The sequence below is a fragment of the Ictalurus punctatus genome, chromosome 16 (genome assembly GCF_001660625.3).
Source record: "Ictalurus punctatus breed USDA103 chromosome 16, Coco_2.0, whole genome shotgun sequence".
Lineage (NCBI taxonomy): Eukaryota > Metazoa > Chordata > Actinopteri > Siluriformes > Ictaluridae > Ictalurus > Ictalurus punctatus.
In genome coordinates, this window is record NC_030431.2 from 25,388,083 (window position 1) to 25,408,556 (window position 20,474).

Consider the following 20,474-nt stretch of genomic DNA (forward strand, 5'->3'; position numbering starts at 1 on the left):
TAACGCTGATGAGGTTGGAGAATACATGGCGAGGGATCTGAGAGCGTTCCTCCGTACAGAATCTCTCCAGATCCTTCACATTTCGAGGTCCACGCTGGTGGACTCTCCTCTTCAGTTCACCCCACAGGTTTTCTATGGGGTTCAGGTCAGGGGACTGGGGTGGTCATGGCAGGACCTTGATTTTGTGGTCTGTAAACCATTTTTGTGTTGATGTTGATGTTTTGGATCATTGTCCTGCTGGAAGATCCAACCACGGCCCATTTGAAGCTTTCTGGCAGAGGCAGTCAGGTTTTCATTTAATATCTGTTGATATTTGATGGAGTCCATGATGCCATGTATCCTAACAAAATGTCCAGGTCCTCTGGCAGAAAAACAGCCCAAAACATTAAAGATCCTCCTCCATATTTAACCGTGGGCATGAGGTACTTTTCCATACGGCTACCTCTCTGTGTGCTCCAAAACCACCTCTGTGTTTATTACCAAAAAGCTCTATTCTGGTTTCATCTGACCATAGAACCCGGTCCCATTTGAAGCTCCAGTAGTGTCTGCACACTGAAGACGCTCGAGTTTGTTTTTGGATCAGAGTAGAGGCTTTTTTTCAATAACCTGGGTGCATAAGTATGCACACCCTTTTATAACTGGGGCCGTGTCTATGTTCAAAAGAACGAACCGATCACATTCAATTTCAAGTTCAAAAGTAATCATCATACAGCTGTCATAATACGATGAAATTATTCAGATTAGCCCCAAATAAAGACCAGCTGTTTCTGTAGGCTTTTCTTCACATCTTCTTGGTTTCATCTGACTACTGAAGCCATGGCCTGCACAGAGCTGGCAAAGCCTGTATGGGGTCTCACTTGTCTAACAGAAACGATCAGGAGAGAGGTATAAAAGAATGTTCAACACATTAGATGTACCATGGAGCACTGCGAAAGCCATCATCAACAAGTGGAGAAAATGGAGCACCGCAGTGACATCACTAAGTACCGGACGTCACTCCAAAATTTAGAAAAGGACCAGACAAAAACGTACCAGGGAGGCTGTCGAGAGACCAACGGCAACATTAAAGGAGCTGCGGGAACATCTGAGACGTACTGATTACTCTCTGCACGTGACAACAATCTCTTATATTCTTCACGTGTCTGGGCTACGGGGTAGGTTGGCTAGACGGAAGCCCTTTCTCACAAAAAACATCCAAGCCTCCAAACTAAATCCCCCCAAACCATGTGGCAAAATGTGTTCTGGTCTGACGAGACCAATTCCAAATGGTGTAATAATTCCATAATTCCAAAAGGTATGATTGGTGCAAAATAATCACCAAAAGAACACCATGAAGCACGGTGGTGGCGGCATCATACTTTAGAGCTGCGTTTCTTCAGCCAGAACTGGGGGTTTTTTATCAAAGTGGCGGGAACATAATTTGGACCTGACATAATTTACCTTAGTGTCATTCTTTCACTTCAAAAAAATTTTTACCAGGGGGTGTGTAGACTTTTTATATCCCCTGTTATCACCGCATAAAATCCTCAGTGAAACATCCCTGGAAAGTAAACCAAATAATAAGACTAAAGGACATAGGGTTATTTCTATGGAATATTGATATGTAACGATGAGTCGCCAGAGATAAAGTTCCAGGTTTATCTCTGTTGCAACTGTTACAAAGCATTACAAAGCACTGATACTGGAGACTCCTTCCATAAAGGTTAAATAAACACATTTCTCCTTACAGAAAAATCATCAACGAACCATAACAACGCTACACGTTTTTCAATCCGAGCGTCCGCTATACAAGTCCCTGTGAATGATCTGTTTCTATAGAAACGGTTTTTGAGAAGCTAACGTATGCTAAATATTAGTTTCTATATAAATAAACACCTCCTGACCAATCAGAACCGAGCATTCATAAGTACTGTTCAGATAAAAGTGCTACTCACTGGTTCACTTAACAGCTGGAAGATTGTGATTGGTTTATATGGTTTATCTACTGTATTCTACTTCAACTTACTTAAATGCGCTAACACACACACACACACACACACACACACACACACACACACACTTGGTGGGAAAAGACTAGGTCAGCATAGCGACAGAACAGATGGCGCGCATCAGAATCAGGAAAAGGAAATAGCTAGCTCCACCCACAACCTGTCAATCACTCTGAGATATATCAAGCATGTTGCTTAATCCGTAGTGATGACAATACAAATACAAAACATAAAGAGACGATAAACCTGACGGAGGATTAAAAAGAGGTTTAGAAAAGCACTTACACAACTTTGAGGCTATAAAAATCCTCCCACGTGGCTCATTTAATCCGAACGGAGGACGATAACGTTTCTATCGCAGTCAACTGGCAACCTTTGGCATTCCGCTATACAGTATATTAGGCTAATCTTATAACAGGTGGCCAAGCAGGCTAAAAAAAAATACACTTATACGCACAATTCTCATTAAAAATCATATTAATCGTAATCTTTATCCACCAAAGCAGCCGCTGATCATGGGATTGTGTTCATTATTTTAGCCGGCGGATGTTTTTTACACTCCGTGTTCTTGAGCTCGTGAGTCAGGAATTGTTTATCGCAGGAGGAATACGGTGAAGATATTGTTAGAAACATTAAGTATCAGCAAAAAAAAATAAATAATCCTCATTTTGAAAATGCATCAATGTTCGGCATTGTGTTTAAAACACACTCCTGGTCATATTCAATCGATCAAGAAGTCGGCGTTATTATTATTATTATTATTATTATTATTATTATTATTATTATTATTATTAAACCACCAGGGTTAAGCTTGATTACAAGGCGTCTCGTCATAACGGCAAAAACGGCAATACAATATGTGATTGCTACCTTTGTGTTTCGAGTGTTTCAAGTACACAATACTGTCGTGTTCCGTCTGCATATCGAGCCCCGTTAACAGAAAAGCTTCTTTTATTCTCGCCTTTCGCCAGCACTGTCATTCAAACCACACAGTTCTGTCAGCCGGCCTTTTTGTGTAATCCGTACGCTATAAAGCCAAAAGTATTTGCAGCCCTGCGCTTGGCCTGTGAATACTGCGTTTGGTTTTAAAAAGGATAAACCACCTTGAAGACTAGAGAGCTGTCTATGGGAGAAAAGCAAGCCTTTTTGAAACTGGAAAAAAAAAAAAAAGAGACTTCATTTTGATCACCTGCTATCAAACGAGATCTCGGTGGCCACGTGGTATTTCTAATCGTGACGCAAATACTATTAAATTGATGATAAAAAAAACCTTTTCTGAACACATTTCCACGAGAGCTCCATGTTATTCACGCAGCTCACACACCAGCCAATTGAGTGATTTCACGGGTGGTTTAAATGGTGACCAAATTCACATTTATAACGCTGTTATGAAGCACTACCTACATGTTTTCCGGCTGTACATAGTGTCATGAATGTGCTATTAATACAACAAACGAATGTCTAGGGTGTACCCCGCCCTCGTGCCCTATGCTCCCTGGGATAGGCTCCAGGTTCCCTGTGACCCTGAAAAAGGATAAAGCGGTATAGAAGATGGATGGATGGATGGTGACACATGGAGAAGTTTCCACGTTTGATAGCGTGCACTTACGATCATTTGAACTTGTGGGGAGGGGGGGGGGATGGGGGGATGGGGGGGATGGGGGGGGTAAATCAGCTGTAAATCCTTCTCATAGCTGAACAAACACCAAACAGCTGTCTGTTCAGTTTGCTAAAGAATCCCTTCTACTGACTTTCCCTTAAGTGCTTCAGCCTGCGGTTTGTTTTTTAGCATCCCCAGGAGCGACGGGCTTTTTAGAACAAACGCCACGCGTCTTCGCCCGAGGGACAGTCTCTGACTGAGAGAAGACAACACAGAGGGTGACTCCTTCAGTCACTTCACGTTGTCTGGGCGCTGGGTAAATATTTGTGAACGCATGAAAAGAGCTCGGAATCACATTTTAATGTCGGAGTGAAAAAAATAAACAGGTTCCTGAGTTCAGTGCGAAACGGAGAAAAAAAAATGCGCTAACGTCAACTCTGACTGAGAGCTTCATGAATCACCGAGATGTAAGAGACGAGCGAAGAGGCACACACAAGTCATTACAGAAGATGGATCGATGGTGAAGGTAAACCTGAGAGGCGCATAGTAGAGGCACTTCTAAAGTGTGCGTGTGTGTGTGTGTGTGTGTGTGTGTGTGTGTGTGTGTGTGTGTTAACACAATCACAAAAGATTTCCCTTGAATAATGAAAACAGGTCCAATGTCAAAACCTCCCTTACTGAATGATCACCTGTGTTTTACACAGGGTTGTGTGAATAATACGTGAGGTTATGTGCTGAAGCAATAGGCAAACACATGAAACTTCATGTGGACAATTTGGGACCATATGTGAACATAAATTAATCCTGAGGTTAAAAAAAAATAAATAAATAAATCGCATGGGAAAAAAATCGTGTGAAAAAAACGAATCATGTGGGGAAAAAATCACGTGAGAGATGAATCGTGATAATCACGTGAAAAAACGAATAATGTAAACAAAAGAACAGGAAAATTAATCAAGGGGGGGAAATCACGTGAGAAAAGGATGATGGGGGGAAATGCGCATGAAAAATGAATCGTGTAAAAGAATCACATAAATGAATCATGTGGGGGAAAATCACGGGAAAAATGAATCCTATGGGGAAAATCACGTGGAAAATGAATCACGTGGGGGGAAATCACGTGAGAAAAGAATGATGTGTGAAAAAATCATGTGAAAAAGGAATCGTGGGGGGGGGTGTCGCGTGAAAAATGAATCGTGGGGAAAATCATGAAAAATGTATCATGAAAGAAAAAAAATCACATGGAAATAAATGAATCATGGGGGAAGGGTCAGTCTCATGGGAAATGATGAAAAAAGAACGTACGGGATTTTTTCATTAAAAAATCATATGAAAATAAATGAATCGTAGAAGAATAAAATCATGTGAGAAATGTATCGTGACCTACAGTGCGTCCGGAAAGAATTCACCGCTGTGATGTTACAGCCGTATTCCAAAATGGATTCAGTTCAATATTTCCCTCAGAATTCTACAAACAATACCCCATCATGACAGCGTGAAAGAAGTTTGTTTGAAATCTTCGCAAATTTATTAAAAATAAAAAAACAAAAAAGCACACGTACATAAGTATTCACACCCTTTGCTCAATACTTTGTTGAAGCAGCTTCGGCACCGATTACAGCCTCAGGTCTTTTTGAGAATGATGCTACAAGCTTGGCACAGCTATTTTTGGGCAGTTTCTCCCATTCTTCTTTGCAGGACCTCTCAAGCTCCATCAGGTCGGATGGGGAGCGTCGGTGCACAGCCATTTTCAGATCTCTCCAGAGATGTCCAATCGGGTTCAAGTCTGGGCTCTGGCTGGGACGCTCAAGGACATTCACAGAGTTGTCCTGTAGCCACTCCTTTGTTATCTTGGCTGTGTGCTTAGGGTCGTTGTCCTGTTAGAAGATGAACCTTCACCCCGGTCTGACGTCCAGAGCGCTCTGGAGCAGGTTTTCATCAAGGATGTCTCTGTATTCATCTTTCCCTCGATCCTGACTAGTCTCCCAGTTCCTGCCGCTGAAAAACATCCCCACAGCATGATGCTGCCACCACCATGCTTCACTGTAGGCATGTTATTGGCCAGGTGATGAGTGCTGCCTGGTTTCCTCCAGACATGACGCTTGCCATTCAGGCCAAAGAGTTCAATCTTTGTTTCATCAGACCAGAGAATTTTGTTTTTCTCATGGTCTGAGAGTCCTCCAGGTGGGCTGTCATGTGCCCTTTACTGAGGAGTGGCTATCATCTGGCCACTCCCATACAGGCCTGATTGGTGGAGTTCTGCAGAGATGGTTGTTCCTCTGGAAGGTTCTCCTCTCTCCACAGAGACACGCTGGAGCTCTGTCAGAGTGACCATCGGGTTTTTGGTCAGCTCCCTGACTAAGGCCCTTCTCCCCCGATCGCTCAGTTTGGCCGGGCGACCAGCTCTAGGAAGAGTCCTGCTGGTTCCAAACTTCTTCCATTTACGGATGATGGAGGCCAGTGTGCTCATTGGCCCTTCAATGCTGCAGAAATGTTTCTGTACCCTTCCCCAGATCTGTGCCTCGATACAATCCTGTCTCGGAGGTCTTTAAACAGTTCCTTGGTCTTCATGGCTTGGTTTGTGCTCTGACATGCATTGTTAACTGTGGGACCTTATATAGACAGGTGTGTGCCTTTCCAAATCACGTCCAATCGACTGAATTTACCACAGGTGGACTCCGGTCGAGTTGTAGAAACATCTCAAGGATGATGAGCGGAAACAACATGCACCTGAGCTCGATTTTGAGTGTCATGGCAAAGGCTGTGAACACTTACATACATGTGCTTTTTTTGTTTTTTATTTTTAATACATTCGCAAATATTGTAAACAAACTTCTTTCACGCTGTCATGATGGGGTACTGTTTGTAGAATTTTGAGATAAATAATGAACTGAATCCATTTTGGAATAAGGCCGTAACACGACAAAATGTGGAGAAAGCGAAGCGCGGGGAATGCTTTCCCGACGCACTGTAATCATGTGAAAATAAGCGAACGATGTGAAAATAATCCCATGTTAAAGTGAATAAAAAAGACGGTGATAAATGAATCATGTGACATCTCTTATTTATTTCAAATGAAATAAAAATAAAAGATTATGCATATCCTGTATGCAGGAAAGCTACTTTTTTTTGTGCTGCTTATTATTCAGTCACCTCCACAACACACTGCTAATATCATTATCGCCGTGCCTGTCTCCTCCTAGCAATAAGCTACTTATAGCAGCGTTCCCTGCAAGGGGCTGGAAATGCCGATAATGAGTGCTCCGGAACGTTTGAAGTGTAAGATCTGCTCACGTACAAATAAGATGAAAGACCATCTTCTGGATGGAGACGTGAAGCAAAGCCCAATCACCAGACTGTCACTGTTAATCATAAAAAAATTAAGCTAGGTGTGTGTGTATGTGTGTGTGTGTGTGTGTGTGCAAATTTAGAAAGAACCCAGTTTATACTCAGACACAAATTAAGGAGATGGTATACACTGACAGCTGAAAAGGTTACGCAAAGTGAAGACACTGTTTTCCATGGCAGGAACCTTTTCAGGAACTTGAGATATGTGACAACCACAGGAAGCAGGGCGGATTTTAATTCCTGCTCCAAAGTCAGTACTTCTCTGTAGACCACAAATTATTGTGGTATCCACAACTGAGCTCTATCCAGAACTTCCTCAGATGTTTCCAGAACCCGTGACATGTTTTACAGAGCTCCTTAAAGAATTCTCCACGTCTCTTACTTTGTCAAAAGATTCCAGAAAGGGTCCCGGAAATGCTGTACGTCTTCAAAAGTTTCTGGAACCTACAGCATGTTCTAGAGCATTCCAAGGGTTCTGGAAACTCCTTGAAACGTTCCTGGAACCTATAAACGGCAATACAGTGTTCCATTAACAGTTCCAGAAATCTTTACTTAATTCCATTATAATATTAATAATAATAATAATAATAATAATAATATACAGTGATTCATAAAGATTTCTGGACTTCTTGACACTCTCAGAAGATTCTGGAACCTAGTACATGCCATCCAAAGTTCCACAAAAGGCTCTGGGATTCCAAAGAACCACAGCGAGAGCCGTTATCTCCAAACGGAAAAACTCGGCACGGTAGTGAACCTTCCCAGAAGTGTCCGACGTACTAAAATTCCTCCAAGAGCACAGCGACGACTCATCCAGGAAGTCACAAAAGAGCCAAAGACAACATCAAAGGACCTACAGGCCTCTCTTACATCAATAAAGGTCACTGTTCATGACTCCACTATCAGAAAGACGCTGGGGGAAAATGTCCTCCATGGAAGAGTGGCGAGGTGAAAACCACTGCTGACCCAGAGGAACATTAAGACTCGTGTGAATTTTACCAAAACACACCTTGATGATCCTCAAACCTTTTGGGAGAATGTTCTGTGGACTGATGAGGGGAAAGTGGAACTGTTTGGAAGACAGGGGTGCCGTTACATCTGGCGTAAACCAAACACAGAATTCCACAAAAAGATCATCGTACCTACAGTCAAGCATGGTGGAGGAAGTGTGATGGTGTGGGGATGCTCTGCTGCTTCAGGGTCTGGACAACATGCAGTAATTGAGGGAAACATGAATTCTGCTCTCTCTAGCAGAAAATCCTAAAGGAGAATGTCCGCTCTTCAGTCCGTAAATTGAAACTCGAGCGCGACTGGATTATGCAGCAAGACAACGATCCAAAGCGTAGGAGTAAATCCACCTCTGAATGCCTCAAAAAAATCTAAATTAAAGTTTTTGAGTGGCCTATACAAAGTCCTGACATGAACCACTTGAGATGCTGTTGAAGAACCTTAAACGGGCGGTTCATGCTCGAAAGCCCTCCAGTGTGGATGAACTACAGCAGTTCTGCGAAGAAGAGTGAGCTAAAATTCCACCACAGCGCCGTGAAGGACTGATCTCCAGTTATCGGAAGCGTCTGGTTGCAAGTTTTGTTTTGTGTTGTTTTGTTGCTTCAATAAATAAAACATTTATTTAAAAAAAACTGTAGTGTGTTTACTCGGGTTGCCTTTGTTTAATGTTGTATTTAGTTTGAAGATCTAAAACTATTACTATGAGATACACAAGAACTCTGGAAATGATTACATTCTCAAAAGGTTCTAGTGAGAGTTCCATAAATAGTTCCAGATAGAACCTATAACACGCTATACACAGTTCCATAACAAATTTGCTAACGCTTTACTCCCTCAGAAGTTTCCAGAATCAATAACGTGCAACAGAGAGGACCTCTTTATTTTCTCACGAGTTTCTGGAAACTAGACCATGCCATACCGGGTTCCATAAACATTTCTGGAACACTTCCCAAAAAGCCTCTGAAAACTAGAACATTCTAGATTTCTACCCAGAGTTCCAAAAAAAACTTTCCAGAACTCTTTACGTCCTTCGAAGTTCCTGTAACTTATAACTTGCTTACTCACAGTGTTCCTTAAACAGTTCCAGAACTCATTACGTTCTCAGACGATTCCCAGGACACCTAGAACATGCCCTACATGTTCCACAAACTCTTCCTCAAAAAAACTCCAGAACTTCAGAGCCACTGTTTAATTGGTGCCACTTCTATCACCTTGGAGATTTATCAGACTTTTTTCCCTCTCAGTGAGAACATAGTTAGGCATTAGATACAAACCCACGAAACACGCCGGTCACTCTGTGTGCGCAGTCTCCAACAGTCTACAGTTACCGAGCAACCACATCACGCTAATGATCACAAGTGTAGTAATGAGGCCAAGGTTAAAAGGTGTTGATTAATTTTCTATAACAGAAGCTCTGACGGTAGTGCAGCTGCAAACCAGACGTTTATATCGACGCGCTCGTTCTAATACGTTATCGTTTCTATAGTAACGGCTCATTCAGACAGACTCGTACGGCAAACGTTCCACGTAAACAGATTTTTAACAATCGCCGATACGGTGAAGCTTTCTGTATCGAGACTTTTATATAACGTAACATTTATGGAAGGAGTCTCCAGTCCCAGTGGTAAAGTGAGAGAGTTTACACTTCTCAGTATCATGACAAGCTGTGTTGTTTTTTGAGAGAGAGAAAGAGAGAGAGAGAGAGAGAGAGAGAGAGAGGGGGGAAGAAGACAGGCTGGTGAGGGAACGACCTCATAGCTGAGGTTTATAGCTGCTGTAACGTAAGCGAGAACAGGAACTTGTTTTGTGGCTGTTCTGCGTCATTACATGTAACTACGAACGGATTAAAAAAATGATGATATCCTTCATTAAAGTGCACCTTTTATGGGTTTTTTTTTTCTTTCTCTCAAATATTCCCTTCCATGTAGTGAGTTATATAACGTAGCGGTTTGTGAATGTAAAAAGTCTGCAAAGTTTCAAAAATCAAAGCGCAGGACAAACGGCGTTATCGACTCCCGAAAGAAGGAATCGATTCTGAACGGCTGAGACGAGTCGTTAGTGATTCCAGATTTACTTCCTGTACTGAAGTACGTAGGTTCGTAACAAAAAGGCCCGCCTCTGCTCTTCATCGGCTGCTCGCTGAGAGCGGTAGACCGATCACGACAGACTGGGACGTCTGACCAATCAGAGCGGAGTATGCTCTCGGAAAGGAGGAGGTTCGAACGAATCCTTTAGAACGAATCATTTAACGAGTCGTTTGTGCCACAGTTTAAATGACGAGCACGTTAAAGTGTTTTTTGACCTCGAATGCGTGTAAATCTATTGTATGAGAGCTTTGAAACAAAATTAGGCACGGTTCAACTGCATAATAATAAAAGACTTAATAATGAAAGACTTTGGGATGCGCTAGTTATGGATTCTGGATTTAGTGTACAGTGATCACGATATCTTTCGGTCTCTGTGTGATATTCTTGATATTGATATTGATAGTGATATTCTTAAACACGTTGTTGTACCGGGTTTCCTCCTCTTGCGGGGAAACTGGTGTGAGCAGGAGGACGAGTCACTCGGAGGACTCACTGCAGCAACGCCTTTATTATTTATCCCTTTTGGACAGCTGCGTGAATCTCCGCAGCGCCTCGCTGGGTTTTAAGACTCGCTGTCAGTCGTCTGCCTGCACCTGATTTAGAGTCCTGTCGCTCGGGATAATTCACACACTGCCTTGTTAAAGTCGCCCCGACTCGCCTCTGCACAGCATCGGCCAATCGGGTGCGACAGGGGCGGGGCCTCTCCTCGGGAGAGTGATTGACGGGTGTTCTGCGTCACTGCAGCAGCGGGAGGTTTTATGAGATGTGTGTTTGAGAAAATGAAAGTCTCACACATTCTCACTCTCTCTCTCACACACACACACACACACACACACACACACACACACACACACATACAAACACACCTTTATAACACTCACCTGCCATGTGAGGGGGGCAGGTAACTATGATGGCTTTGCATGTGATTGTGCTCGTTGCCGTCTTCACCTCCACACTCTCTTCACTCTGTGAGAACACACACACACACACACACACACACACACACACACACACACACACACACTTTGAAGCATATTGAACACACGCTCATAAAGCTGAATATGAATACATCTCGAGAGATTTATAAGCTTCCCAAAGGCACAGAGCATCAAAGTTCAGAAATCTTTACCCACACACACACACACACACACACACACACACACACACACACACACACACACACACACACACACACACACGCTATTGTTGCAGAGGCAGAGCAGCATTAGTATGCTAGAATCAGTGCTCTGCTGTAGATAATGCTACAGTACAAGCGGTAAAGCTATCAGATTAATTATATTTCCCAGCAGTGAGGTGGTAACGTCACTTCTTTTTAATATAAAGGAGCTTGTTAATCTATTTTACAGCACAGCGCTTTTAATTCCTGGCCTGTGATTGGTCAGAAGATTGGTTCATTTTCTATAACGGCAGCTCTGAGAGTAGCGCAGCTCCGGCTCACAGGTTTATATGAATGCGCTCGTCGTGATGTATACTAAGTGAGGATAGGAACGAACTTGTTTAGCAGATGTTCTTATACAACAGATTGCTGTCGTATCAGAGGAATAAAACACACGGGCGTGTGCTGTTGTAGGAAAATAATCGACCGTAGCGCGGTAGCGGTAACGACACATCGTCACACCGTCCTGCCGGTGATTTTTTTTTTCCGATGACAACATAAACGCGGAGCGTTTCACTTCATTCCCGACACGTGTAATAACGCTATAGATGACTAAGCACGTTCACGGCACAGCTGATTTACATTCACACAAACCTCCGTGAGAGGTGAGGAGAGCTGAAAACAAATAAACGATGACTAAACGGTGAGCGCTGAGCGTGGCGTGTGCAGAACCTTCCAGTAACGCAGCTCAGCCACTGCAGCGCCGCGGCTCGCGCAGACCCACGCTGACGCTTCCTCCCGTGAAAGGGCGCCATTACTTTTGTCCTCACTGAACTGCTGGTGCTCATTGTTATTAATTTGTCTTATTTTATGGATTTCTTTTGGAATATTTATCTTGCAAGACATTAATAATTTAAAACCCATATACGTAAATGTACACACACACACACACACACACACACACACACACACACACACACACACACTCCGGGATGAAATGTAGGATACAAACCTTTTTCTGTGTACACACTTCCTGTGAAAGATTTATGAATATATTAACTCATATCCAGCATGATAAATGAAGCCTGATGTGTGTTAAGATAGAAATGCTGTGATTTATCTTTTGTGTTTGTGTGTGTGTGTGTGTGTGTGTGTGTGTGTGTGTGTGTGTGTGTGTGTGTGTGTGTGTGAGCTTTGAACCGAAGGCTCTCTCGTACACATTATAGTGCAGGAGTCATCAATTAGACTTGACCTGAGGACAATTCTCTCATTATGGAATTTCAGGAGTGTTCTGGAAATATCAAACATGGCCTCCGTGTCTATCACACCTAATGAAGGGGGCGTGGCTTGTGTGTCTGTCAGTATTGTTAAAGAAGCTGTCGCTAAACGACTGTCAGTCTGTATTAAGGAGGTTTGACCTGTTTGTCTGTCAGTCTCAGTGAAGGAGGTGTGGCATCTGTGTTTGTCAATCCCAATGAAAGAGGCGTGGTCTGTGTGTATATCCGTTCCAAGGAAGGAGGCGTGGCCTGTGTGTCTGTCAGTCTCTGAGGAGGAGGCCTAGCCTCTGATTTACTCTTAGTAAAAGGGGGTGTGGCCTGTTTGTCTTTCAGCCTCAGTGAAGGGGGCGTGGCCTGTTTGTGTCTGAGACTCGTAGTGAAGGAGGTGTGGTCTGTTTGTCTGTCCCGGTGAAGAAGGCGTGGCCTGTTTGTGTCTGAGAGTCTTAAAGAAGGAGATGTAGCCTGTTTGTCTGTCCCAGTGAAGAAGGCGTGGCTTGTTTGTGTCTGAGACGCTAGTGGAGGAGGTGTGGCCTGTTTGTCTGTCCCGGTGAAGAAGGCGTGGCTTGTTTGTGTCTGAGACGCTAGTGGAGGAGGTGTGGCCTGTTTGTCTGTCCCGGTGAAGAAGGCGTGGCCTGTTTGTGTCTGAGAGTCTTAGTGAAGAAGGCATGGCCTGTTTGTCTTTATGTCTAAGCTAAGGGGGTGTGGCCTATTTGTCTTTATGTCTAAGCTAAGGGGGTGTGGCCTGTTTGACTTCAATCTCAGTGAAAGACACATGGCCTGTTTGTGTCTGAGACTGGTAGTGAAGGAGGTGTGGCCGGTTTGTCTATCCCAGTGAAGAAGGCGTGGCCTGTTTGTCTGTCCCAGTGAAGAAGGCGTGGCCTGTTTGTGTCTGTTACTCTCCAGTGAAGGTGATGTGTATCAGCTTCCCTTCATACCCAAGCTCAACGGATCATTTCTCGGGACTTGTACGGGGTCAAGGTCAATCTCTGTGCAATTTCATCTCTGGTTCGAACGCACACACGTTTATAATAAAGGTTAACGTCCCGCTTTAAAGTGCATGTGTGAAAGAAGGTATTGATTCCCAGTCAGCCGCTCGTCCTGCCTTATCACGCAAGAGGACAAAAGCACTTTAAAAAAAGAGAAGGAAATAAAGAGAGCGTGAAGAAAGGTTGAGAGTGTTAGAATGTGTGTGCGTGTGTGTGTGTGTGTGTGTGTCCGGGAGATGGTGATGTAACCCAGCACAGAGCATTAGACAGTCTAATGGATATGATTGTGCCCAGAGTGAGAGCTTCATCACATTCAAGGCCTCTTCGTTAATGTGAAGCTCTAAAAGGATTAAATGACACACACTGTCTCCAATTTACTCAATGCAAATGTTTAACGATCGAAAGCATTTCGGATTCACAACAAGGGAATGAGTGAGAGAGAGCGAGAGAGACAGACAGACAGACAGACAGACAGAGAGACAGAGAGACAGATAGCTGAACATGAGGCAAGGAACATTTTTTTTATATAAAAACATCTCGTTCTGAAGCAAACCTCCTCTCAGCGAGAAGTGCAGCTCTCACAGGGCAATTTGTTCTCAGCGCAGACGTGTGTGTGTGTGTGTGTGTGTGTGTGTGTGTGTGTGTGTGTGTGTGTGTGTGTCACCTCCTCTCTGATGTAACTGTTACCTGCCATATGGCCGTCACGGCTGATCCCAGGCGCACGTTCTCCTTCCCAAGCTGCTCTGCGACTCGCTCTGACAGCTGCTGAGTGCCCCCCTGTGGACAAAATACAACATTACACACAACAGCTGCACACAAAACTCACTCACACACACTCACACACACACATACATAAACACAGACACACACATACATAAACACACACACACACATACATAAACACACATGTCTGAATGTTCTTTCTTTCTTTCCCTCTACATTTTCTTTCCTCCTTCTATGTTTTCCTTATTTTACTTTGAATTTTTTTCTCTCTCTCCTTCTTGTCCTGATTTTCTTAACTTTCTCTGTCCTTTTTTTAATTCCCTTCTTTCTTTCTCTCTCTCTTTCTCTCTCTCACTCTCACCTTGACCCTAAACTCCTGCGCTGACCCCGGTGTGGTTTCCAGCAGTTTCATGACTCCACCTGCTGCTGCACTGTACATCAGGAAGTACAGGAAGGACAGTTGTGAAGGTTCCATTCCGAACACAGAGCGAGTGCACAGCTCCAACTCCTCCATTAACTCTGCAGGACACACACACACACACACACACACACACATATACAGTTCCCTTCAAAACTATTGCAACAGCAAGGCCAATTCATTTGTTTGTGCTATACACCAAAGACATTTGTGTTTCAGATCAAAAGATGGATTTGAGACCCTTTTGTATCAGAACGCCCAATTTTTAGGTGAGCAAAAGTATAGGAACAGATCGGTCTTGAAGTAAATAACACGTATCCCTCGCTTGTAAGAACTGCGTCAATCCTGCGACTCACTGACACCAAACTGTTGGTTTCTTCTTCTGCGTTGCTGTTCCGGGATTTTACTGCAGCTTCTTTCAGCTGTGGTTTGTTTCTCTCTTCAGTCTCCTCTTCAGGAGGTGAGGTGTTGATCAGTTGTGGTTTGTTTCTCTCTTCAGTCTCCTCTTCAGGAGGTGAGGTGCTGATCAGTTGGGTGAAGGTCTGGTGATGGACTTGTCCAGTCTAAAACCTTCCACTTTCCCCCGATGAAGTCCTGTGTCGAGGTGGAAGTGCGTTTCGGATCACTGCGTGATGAAGTTCCTCCTGATTCATTCGGATGCATTTCTCTGTAAAGTTCCTGTAAACTCCTGAGTTCGTTCTGCTGCTACCATCATGAGTTCCATCATCAATAACGATTAGTGAGAATGTTCCAGAAGCGGCCGTGCGAGCCCGAGCCATGACGCTACCTCCACCATGTTCCACAGATCGGCTTGTACGTTTTGGATCGTGAGCAGATCCTTTCCTTCTCCACACTTTGGCCTTCCCATCACTCCGGTAGAGGTTCATCTTGGTTCCAGAACTTTTGAGGGTCATCTCTGTATTTCGTTGTGAATTCCAGTCTGGCTTTCTGATTCTTACTGCTGACGAGTGGTACGGCCTCTGTATTTCTGCTCTCAAAGTCTTCTTCGAATGGTGGATTGTGAGACCTTCACCCCTGCCCTGAAAGAACTGCTGTTCTTTTACTTGTCCGACCCGTCCGGTGTCTGTTCCTCAGTACACCACTGGTTTCTTTCTTTTTCAAGAATTCCAAATGGTTGTATTGGCTATTCCCAAGGTTCGTGCAATGCCTCTGATTGATTTTCCCTCTTATCTCAACTTCAAAACGGCTCGCTTTTCTCCCATATACAGCTCTCTGGTCTTCATGTTGGTTTATCCTTTTTAACAACAAATGCGGTCTTCACAGGTGAGACGGAAGGCTCAAACCAAGAGTAGATGTTCAGAGCTATTTATTCTTTAAACAATCAATCAGGACCCACCTGGGCAGCAAGAAACACCTGCCAGTCACATTTTCCAGTATTTTTGCTCGCCTACGAATTGGCCGTTGTTTAACACGTCTACTTATAAATACCAGGAAATAAATTCACATTCATCTTTCGATCTCGAACCCAAAGGTCTTCAGTCTGCAGCAAAAACAAATGAACCGGCCTTGCCTTGCCGTCCCGATAGTTCTGGAGGGGACTGCACATCACTGCATCTGATTAAGATTTTCTTGCTACTCAAGGGTAATAATGACAATAAAATATGAAGGTCATGTACAATTTCCAGAGTCATTTCCTTCCACTGATCTCTCAGGATCCCGCCCACTGACTCTGAATAAATAATGATCTCTGATCTCACGTGTGGTCCAGATGCGCTTGTCCATGTAGGACTGCAGTGTCATGCTGTCCAGCTGCAGAGCGTCCGGAGTCTTCATGGGATTCTCCACACACACACTCTTACACAGACTCTCCATCTAACAAACACACACACACACACACATCTTCATATACGTTTAAAGCATTTAACCATTTTGGCTCGAAATGGACCAGTTTAAATCTTTACTTCAACTTCCTTCTTGTTTCTGATTTTCTTTTCCTCTTTTTCTTTCTTTCCTTCTTTCTTTCTTTCTTTCACTTTATCTTGTATGCTTCACTGATTATCTGCCTCGCTGTTTCTTTCTTCCTTGTCCCCTTCTTTCTTTCGATTTCTTTCTTGTTTCTTTCAAAGCCAGCCCCATGAAGACGTGGTGTGTGAAGTTTGGAAGAAAGGTAGAAGAACTCGAGTGTCCCGCACAGAGCCCTGACCTCAACCCCACTGAGCACCTTTTTGGGATGATCTGGAACTGGAGTCTCCTCACATCAACATCAGTGTCAGACCTCGACATCACTAACGCTCTTGTAGCTGAATGAACACACATCCCCACGGCCACGCCCCAAAATCTAGTGGAAAGCCTCATCAGAAGAGTGGAGTGTATTATAACAGCGACTAAATCTGGAATGCAGTGATCAACATACACACGAGTGTGATGACCAGGCCATGTAGAGTACATATACATTGTAATTAGACACTTGAATTATTTACCCCTTAATCCTGGTGTATATTGAGACAGAGAGAGTGATGAAAGCTTTCCATAGCTGTAACTGTCTGTCTAATATATATATATATATAAATATATGGATGAAAGAAGCAATCTGATCCTGCTCTCATGTTTGCACCTTCTGTTTGTGTGCATTCTCATTCCTCTGCGTTCTGTAATCTCTCTGTGATCGCATCTCATTTCTCCCACGCAGTATGAAAATAGGCTAGCGGGCTAGCTAGCGTGTGGGAGGTCAGCCAGCTGCCAGGAGTCGGATTATTTTACAGCACAGCCTGTGATTATTCTTCTCGAAGTGCAAGCAACAGGATGCCATGACAGTGAACTTCTCGCTACATAGCAGGGATGTGATCTGATAAGGTTGTATCGTGTGGGCGGTGCCTTGTGGGTGGAGCCTCATAGCTAAACGTGCCCTTATTACTAGACTAGACTTGGAGTAAACGTGGGGAAACTGTGGAAGGTGTGTGTTCGTACCCTCCACAGGAAGTGCATGAAGTCCAGCAGTACGAGCGGAGAGAAAGAGGGAATGCTGGACGTGTAGGTCCTGATCTTAGCGTTAGCGCCGCCCATGTGGTGAACTTTCTTCCCCTCGGTGAACTGCGGGTAAACCTCCAACCCCAGCTCCTGGATGAGATCCATAACATGAGTCTGTGAGCTGAGGGGAAAAAAGATTTGATTAAAGCTTGAATTTAAGAGCTGTACAATTTGTTATGTTTTTTTTTTTTTTTTTAAGTGTTTATGTGGAGCACAGTTTAAAGAAAAAACAAGGTTTCTCTCTGAAGAGGGGGTGCATGGACGAGTGGACGAATGAATGAGTGGGAGTGGGTGTGACTTTGGGGAAATAAAAGCTTTTATCATTCATCTGTGTAAAGTGCAGCTCTGAGTGACCTTCTAATGATACAGCAGGCTGGACAAGTGCCATATAGTGTACACTGCATCCAACAAAGGCCTCTGTGTGTGTGTGTGTCTGTGTGTGTGTGAGAGAGAGAGAGAGAGAGAGAGAGAGAGAAACAGGGAGAGATACAGACAGACAGAGACAGAGAGTAAAATATAGAGTGAGACAGACAGGGAGCGTGAGACTGAGGGAAAGAGACAGACAGACAGAGAAAGAGACAGACAGAGAGAGTTACAAGGAGAGAAATATAGAGTGAGACAGACAGACAGAGAGTGTGTGAGAGATGCCTTTCGTAACACAAGAGAAAAATTCTCTCGTACTACAGTTTTCCAACCTATCGGAAACAAACCAAATGGAGGTGCTACAGGGGGCGGAGTCTAAATGCAGGTGCTACAGGGGCGGAGTCACGCACCTGCTGCAGCAAAATTCATCTCTGTGCTGCAGATGCTCAGAAACCAACTACTGCTCTGATCATATCTCACTGGACAATCGTGCACTCATACTGCTTATTTCATTATTTCCTTATTATATTTTATTTTATTTTATGGCATTAATGTACATAATTATGGTAACCTTTCTATTTTTGTCCTACACTGGCACCTTGCATTTTTCATTTTTATTTTATTGTTTATTTACTTGTTGTCGTATTCTATTATTATTATTGTTGTTGTTCTTTGTATTCTCCTTTATTATCTATATTGATGCTTTGGCAATATTGTATGTAAACAAACACACCAATAAAGCGAGAGAGAGAGCGAGAGAGAGCGAGAGAGAGAGAGAGAGAGAGAGAGAGAGAGAGAGAGAGCGAGAGCGAGAGAGAGAGAGAGAGCGAGAGAGAGAGAGAGCGAGAGAGAGAGAGCGAGAGAGAGAGAGAGAGAGAGATGGTAATCTCACCTGCCCACCCACTGCCCCCCCATGTCCCAGGAGTCAAGGCCATTGGAAGCCGGTAAACTCAGAGTCAGAGTGCGACCCCCTACACGACCTGCATGTGACCCAACACATCAGCACGTTATCAGGCACTTCATCAGCAAAATGGCCGTCTATGGCGTGTTTTAATACACGTATATACTGTACATCCAACGACTCATCTGATATTATTATTAGTAATTAGTATTATAATTAGTAATTAGTTATTGCTTATATACATAAGTAAGTAGTAGTAGTATAAGTATAGTACTTATAGTATAAGTAGTATAGGTAGAAGTAGAAGTAGAAGTACTAGTAGTAGTAATAGTAGTAGAGGAACAAGAAGAAGAAGTAGAAGTAATAGAAGTAGTAGTAGAAGTAGTAGTAGAAGTAGGAGTAGTAGTAGTAGTAGTAGAAGTAGTAATAGTAGTAGAAGTAGTAGTAGAAGTAGTAGTAGAAGTAGGAGTAGTAGTAGTAGTAGAAGTAGGAGTAGTAGTAGTAGTAGTAGAAGTAGTAATAGTAGTAGAAGTAGTAGTAGAAGTAGGAGTAGTAGTAGTAGTAGTGGTAGTAATAGTAGTAGGAGGAGGAGGAGGAGGAGTAGAAGTAGTAGAAGTAGTAGTAATAGAAATAGTAGTAGTAGTAGTAGTAGTAGGAGGAGTAGTAGTAGGAGGAGGAGGAGGAGGAGGAGGAGGAGGAGTAGGAGTAATAGTAGGAGTAGTAGTAGTAGTAGGAGGAGGAGGAGGAGAAGGAGGAGTAGTAGTAGTAGTAGGAGGAGGAGGAGGAGGAGGAGGAGGAGGAGTAGTAGTAGTAGGAGGAGGAGGAGGAGTAGGAGGAGGAGGAGTAGTAGTAGTAGGAGGAGGAGGAGGAGGAGGAGTAGTAGTAGTAGTAGTAGGAGGAGGAGGAGGAGGAGGAGGAGGAGTAGTAGTAGGAGGAGGAGGAGGAGGAGGAGGAGTAGGAGGAGGAGGGGGAGGAGTAGTAGGAGTAGGAGGAGGAGGAGGAGGAGGAGGAGGAGTAGTAGGAGGAGTAGTAGGAGGAGTAGTAGTAGTAGGAGGAGGAGGAGGAGGAGGAGGAGGGGGGGAGGAGTAGTAGGAGTAGGAGGAGGAGGAGGAGGAGGAGGAGGAGTAGGAGGGGGAGGAGTAGTAGGAGTAGGAGGAGGAGGAGGAGTAGTAGGAGGAGAAGGAGTAGGAGGAGTAGTAGTAGGAGGAGGAGGAGGAGGAGGAGTAGTAGGAGTAATAGTAGGAGGAGTAGGAGGAGGAGGAGGAGGAGGAGGAGTAATAGGAGGAGGAGGAGGAGGAGGAGTAGTAGTAGTAGGAGGAGGAGGAGGAGGAGTAGTAGTAGTAGGAGGAGTAGTAGGAGTAATAGTAGGAGGAGTAGTAGTAGTAGGAGGAGGAGGAGGAGGAGGAGGGGGGGAGGAGTAGTAGTAGGAGGAGGAGGAGGAGGAGGAGGAGTAGGAGGGGGAGGAGTAGTAGGAGTAGGAGGAGGAGGAGGAGTAGTAGGAGGAGAAGGAGTAGGAGGAGTAGTAGGAGGAGGAGGAGGAGGAGGAGGAGGAGTAGTAGGAGTAATAGTAGGAGGAGTAGTAGGAGGAGGAGGAGGAGGAGGAGTAATAGGAGGAGGAGGAGGAGGAGTAGTAGTAGTAGGAGGAGGAGGAGGAGTAGTAGTAGTAGTAG

At 44.0% G+C, this 20,474-nt stretch overlaps 1 protein-coding gene across 6 annotated transcripts in view; it reads right to left on the reverse strand.

Moving 5' to 3' along the window:
• The window catches only part of si:ch211-127i16.2 (amine oxidase [flavin-containing] A), a 55,055-nt gene that overhangs the window by 33,364 nt on the left and 1,217 nt on the right, over window positions 1–20,474 (reverse strand). For 3 of the 6 annotated variants that reach the window (XM_053686994.1, XM_053686993.1, XM_053686991.1), the window contains exons 2-7: window positions 18,796–18,883; window positions 17,481–17,661; window positions 16,271–16,385; window positions 14,496–14,653; window positions 14,099–14,188; window positions 10,898–10,997 (exon numbers count right to left, since the gene is read on the reverse strand). In XM_053686994.1, coding sequence (XP_053542969.1) covers window positions 10,898–10,997; window positions 14,099–14,188; window positions 14,496–14,653; window positions 16,271–16,385; window positions 17,481–17,661; window positions 18,796–18,883 — 732 coding nt within the window. The remainder of the gene's footprint in view (window positions 1–10,897; window positions 10,998–14,098; window positions 14,189–14,495; window positions 14,654–16,270; window positions 16,386–17,480; window positions 17,662–18,795; window positions 18,884–20,474) is intronic. The other 3 variants (XM_053686995.1, XM_053686992.1, XM_053686996.1) reach the window with 2 other exon arrangements.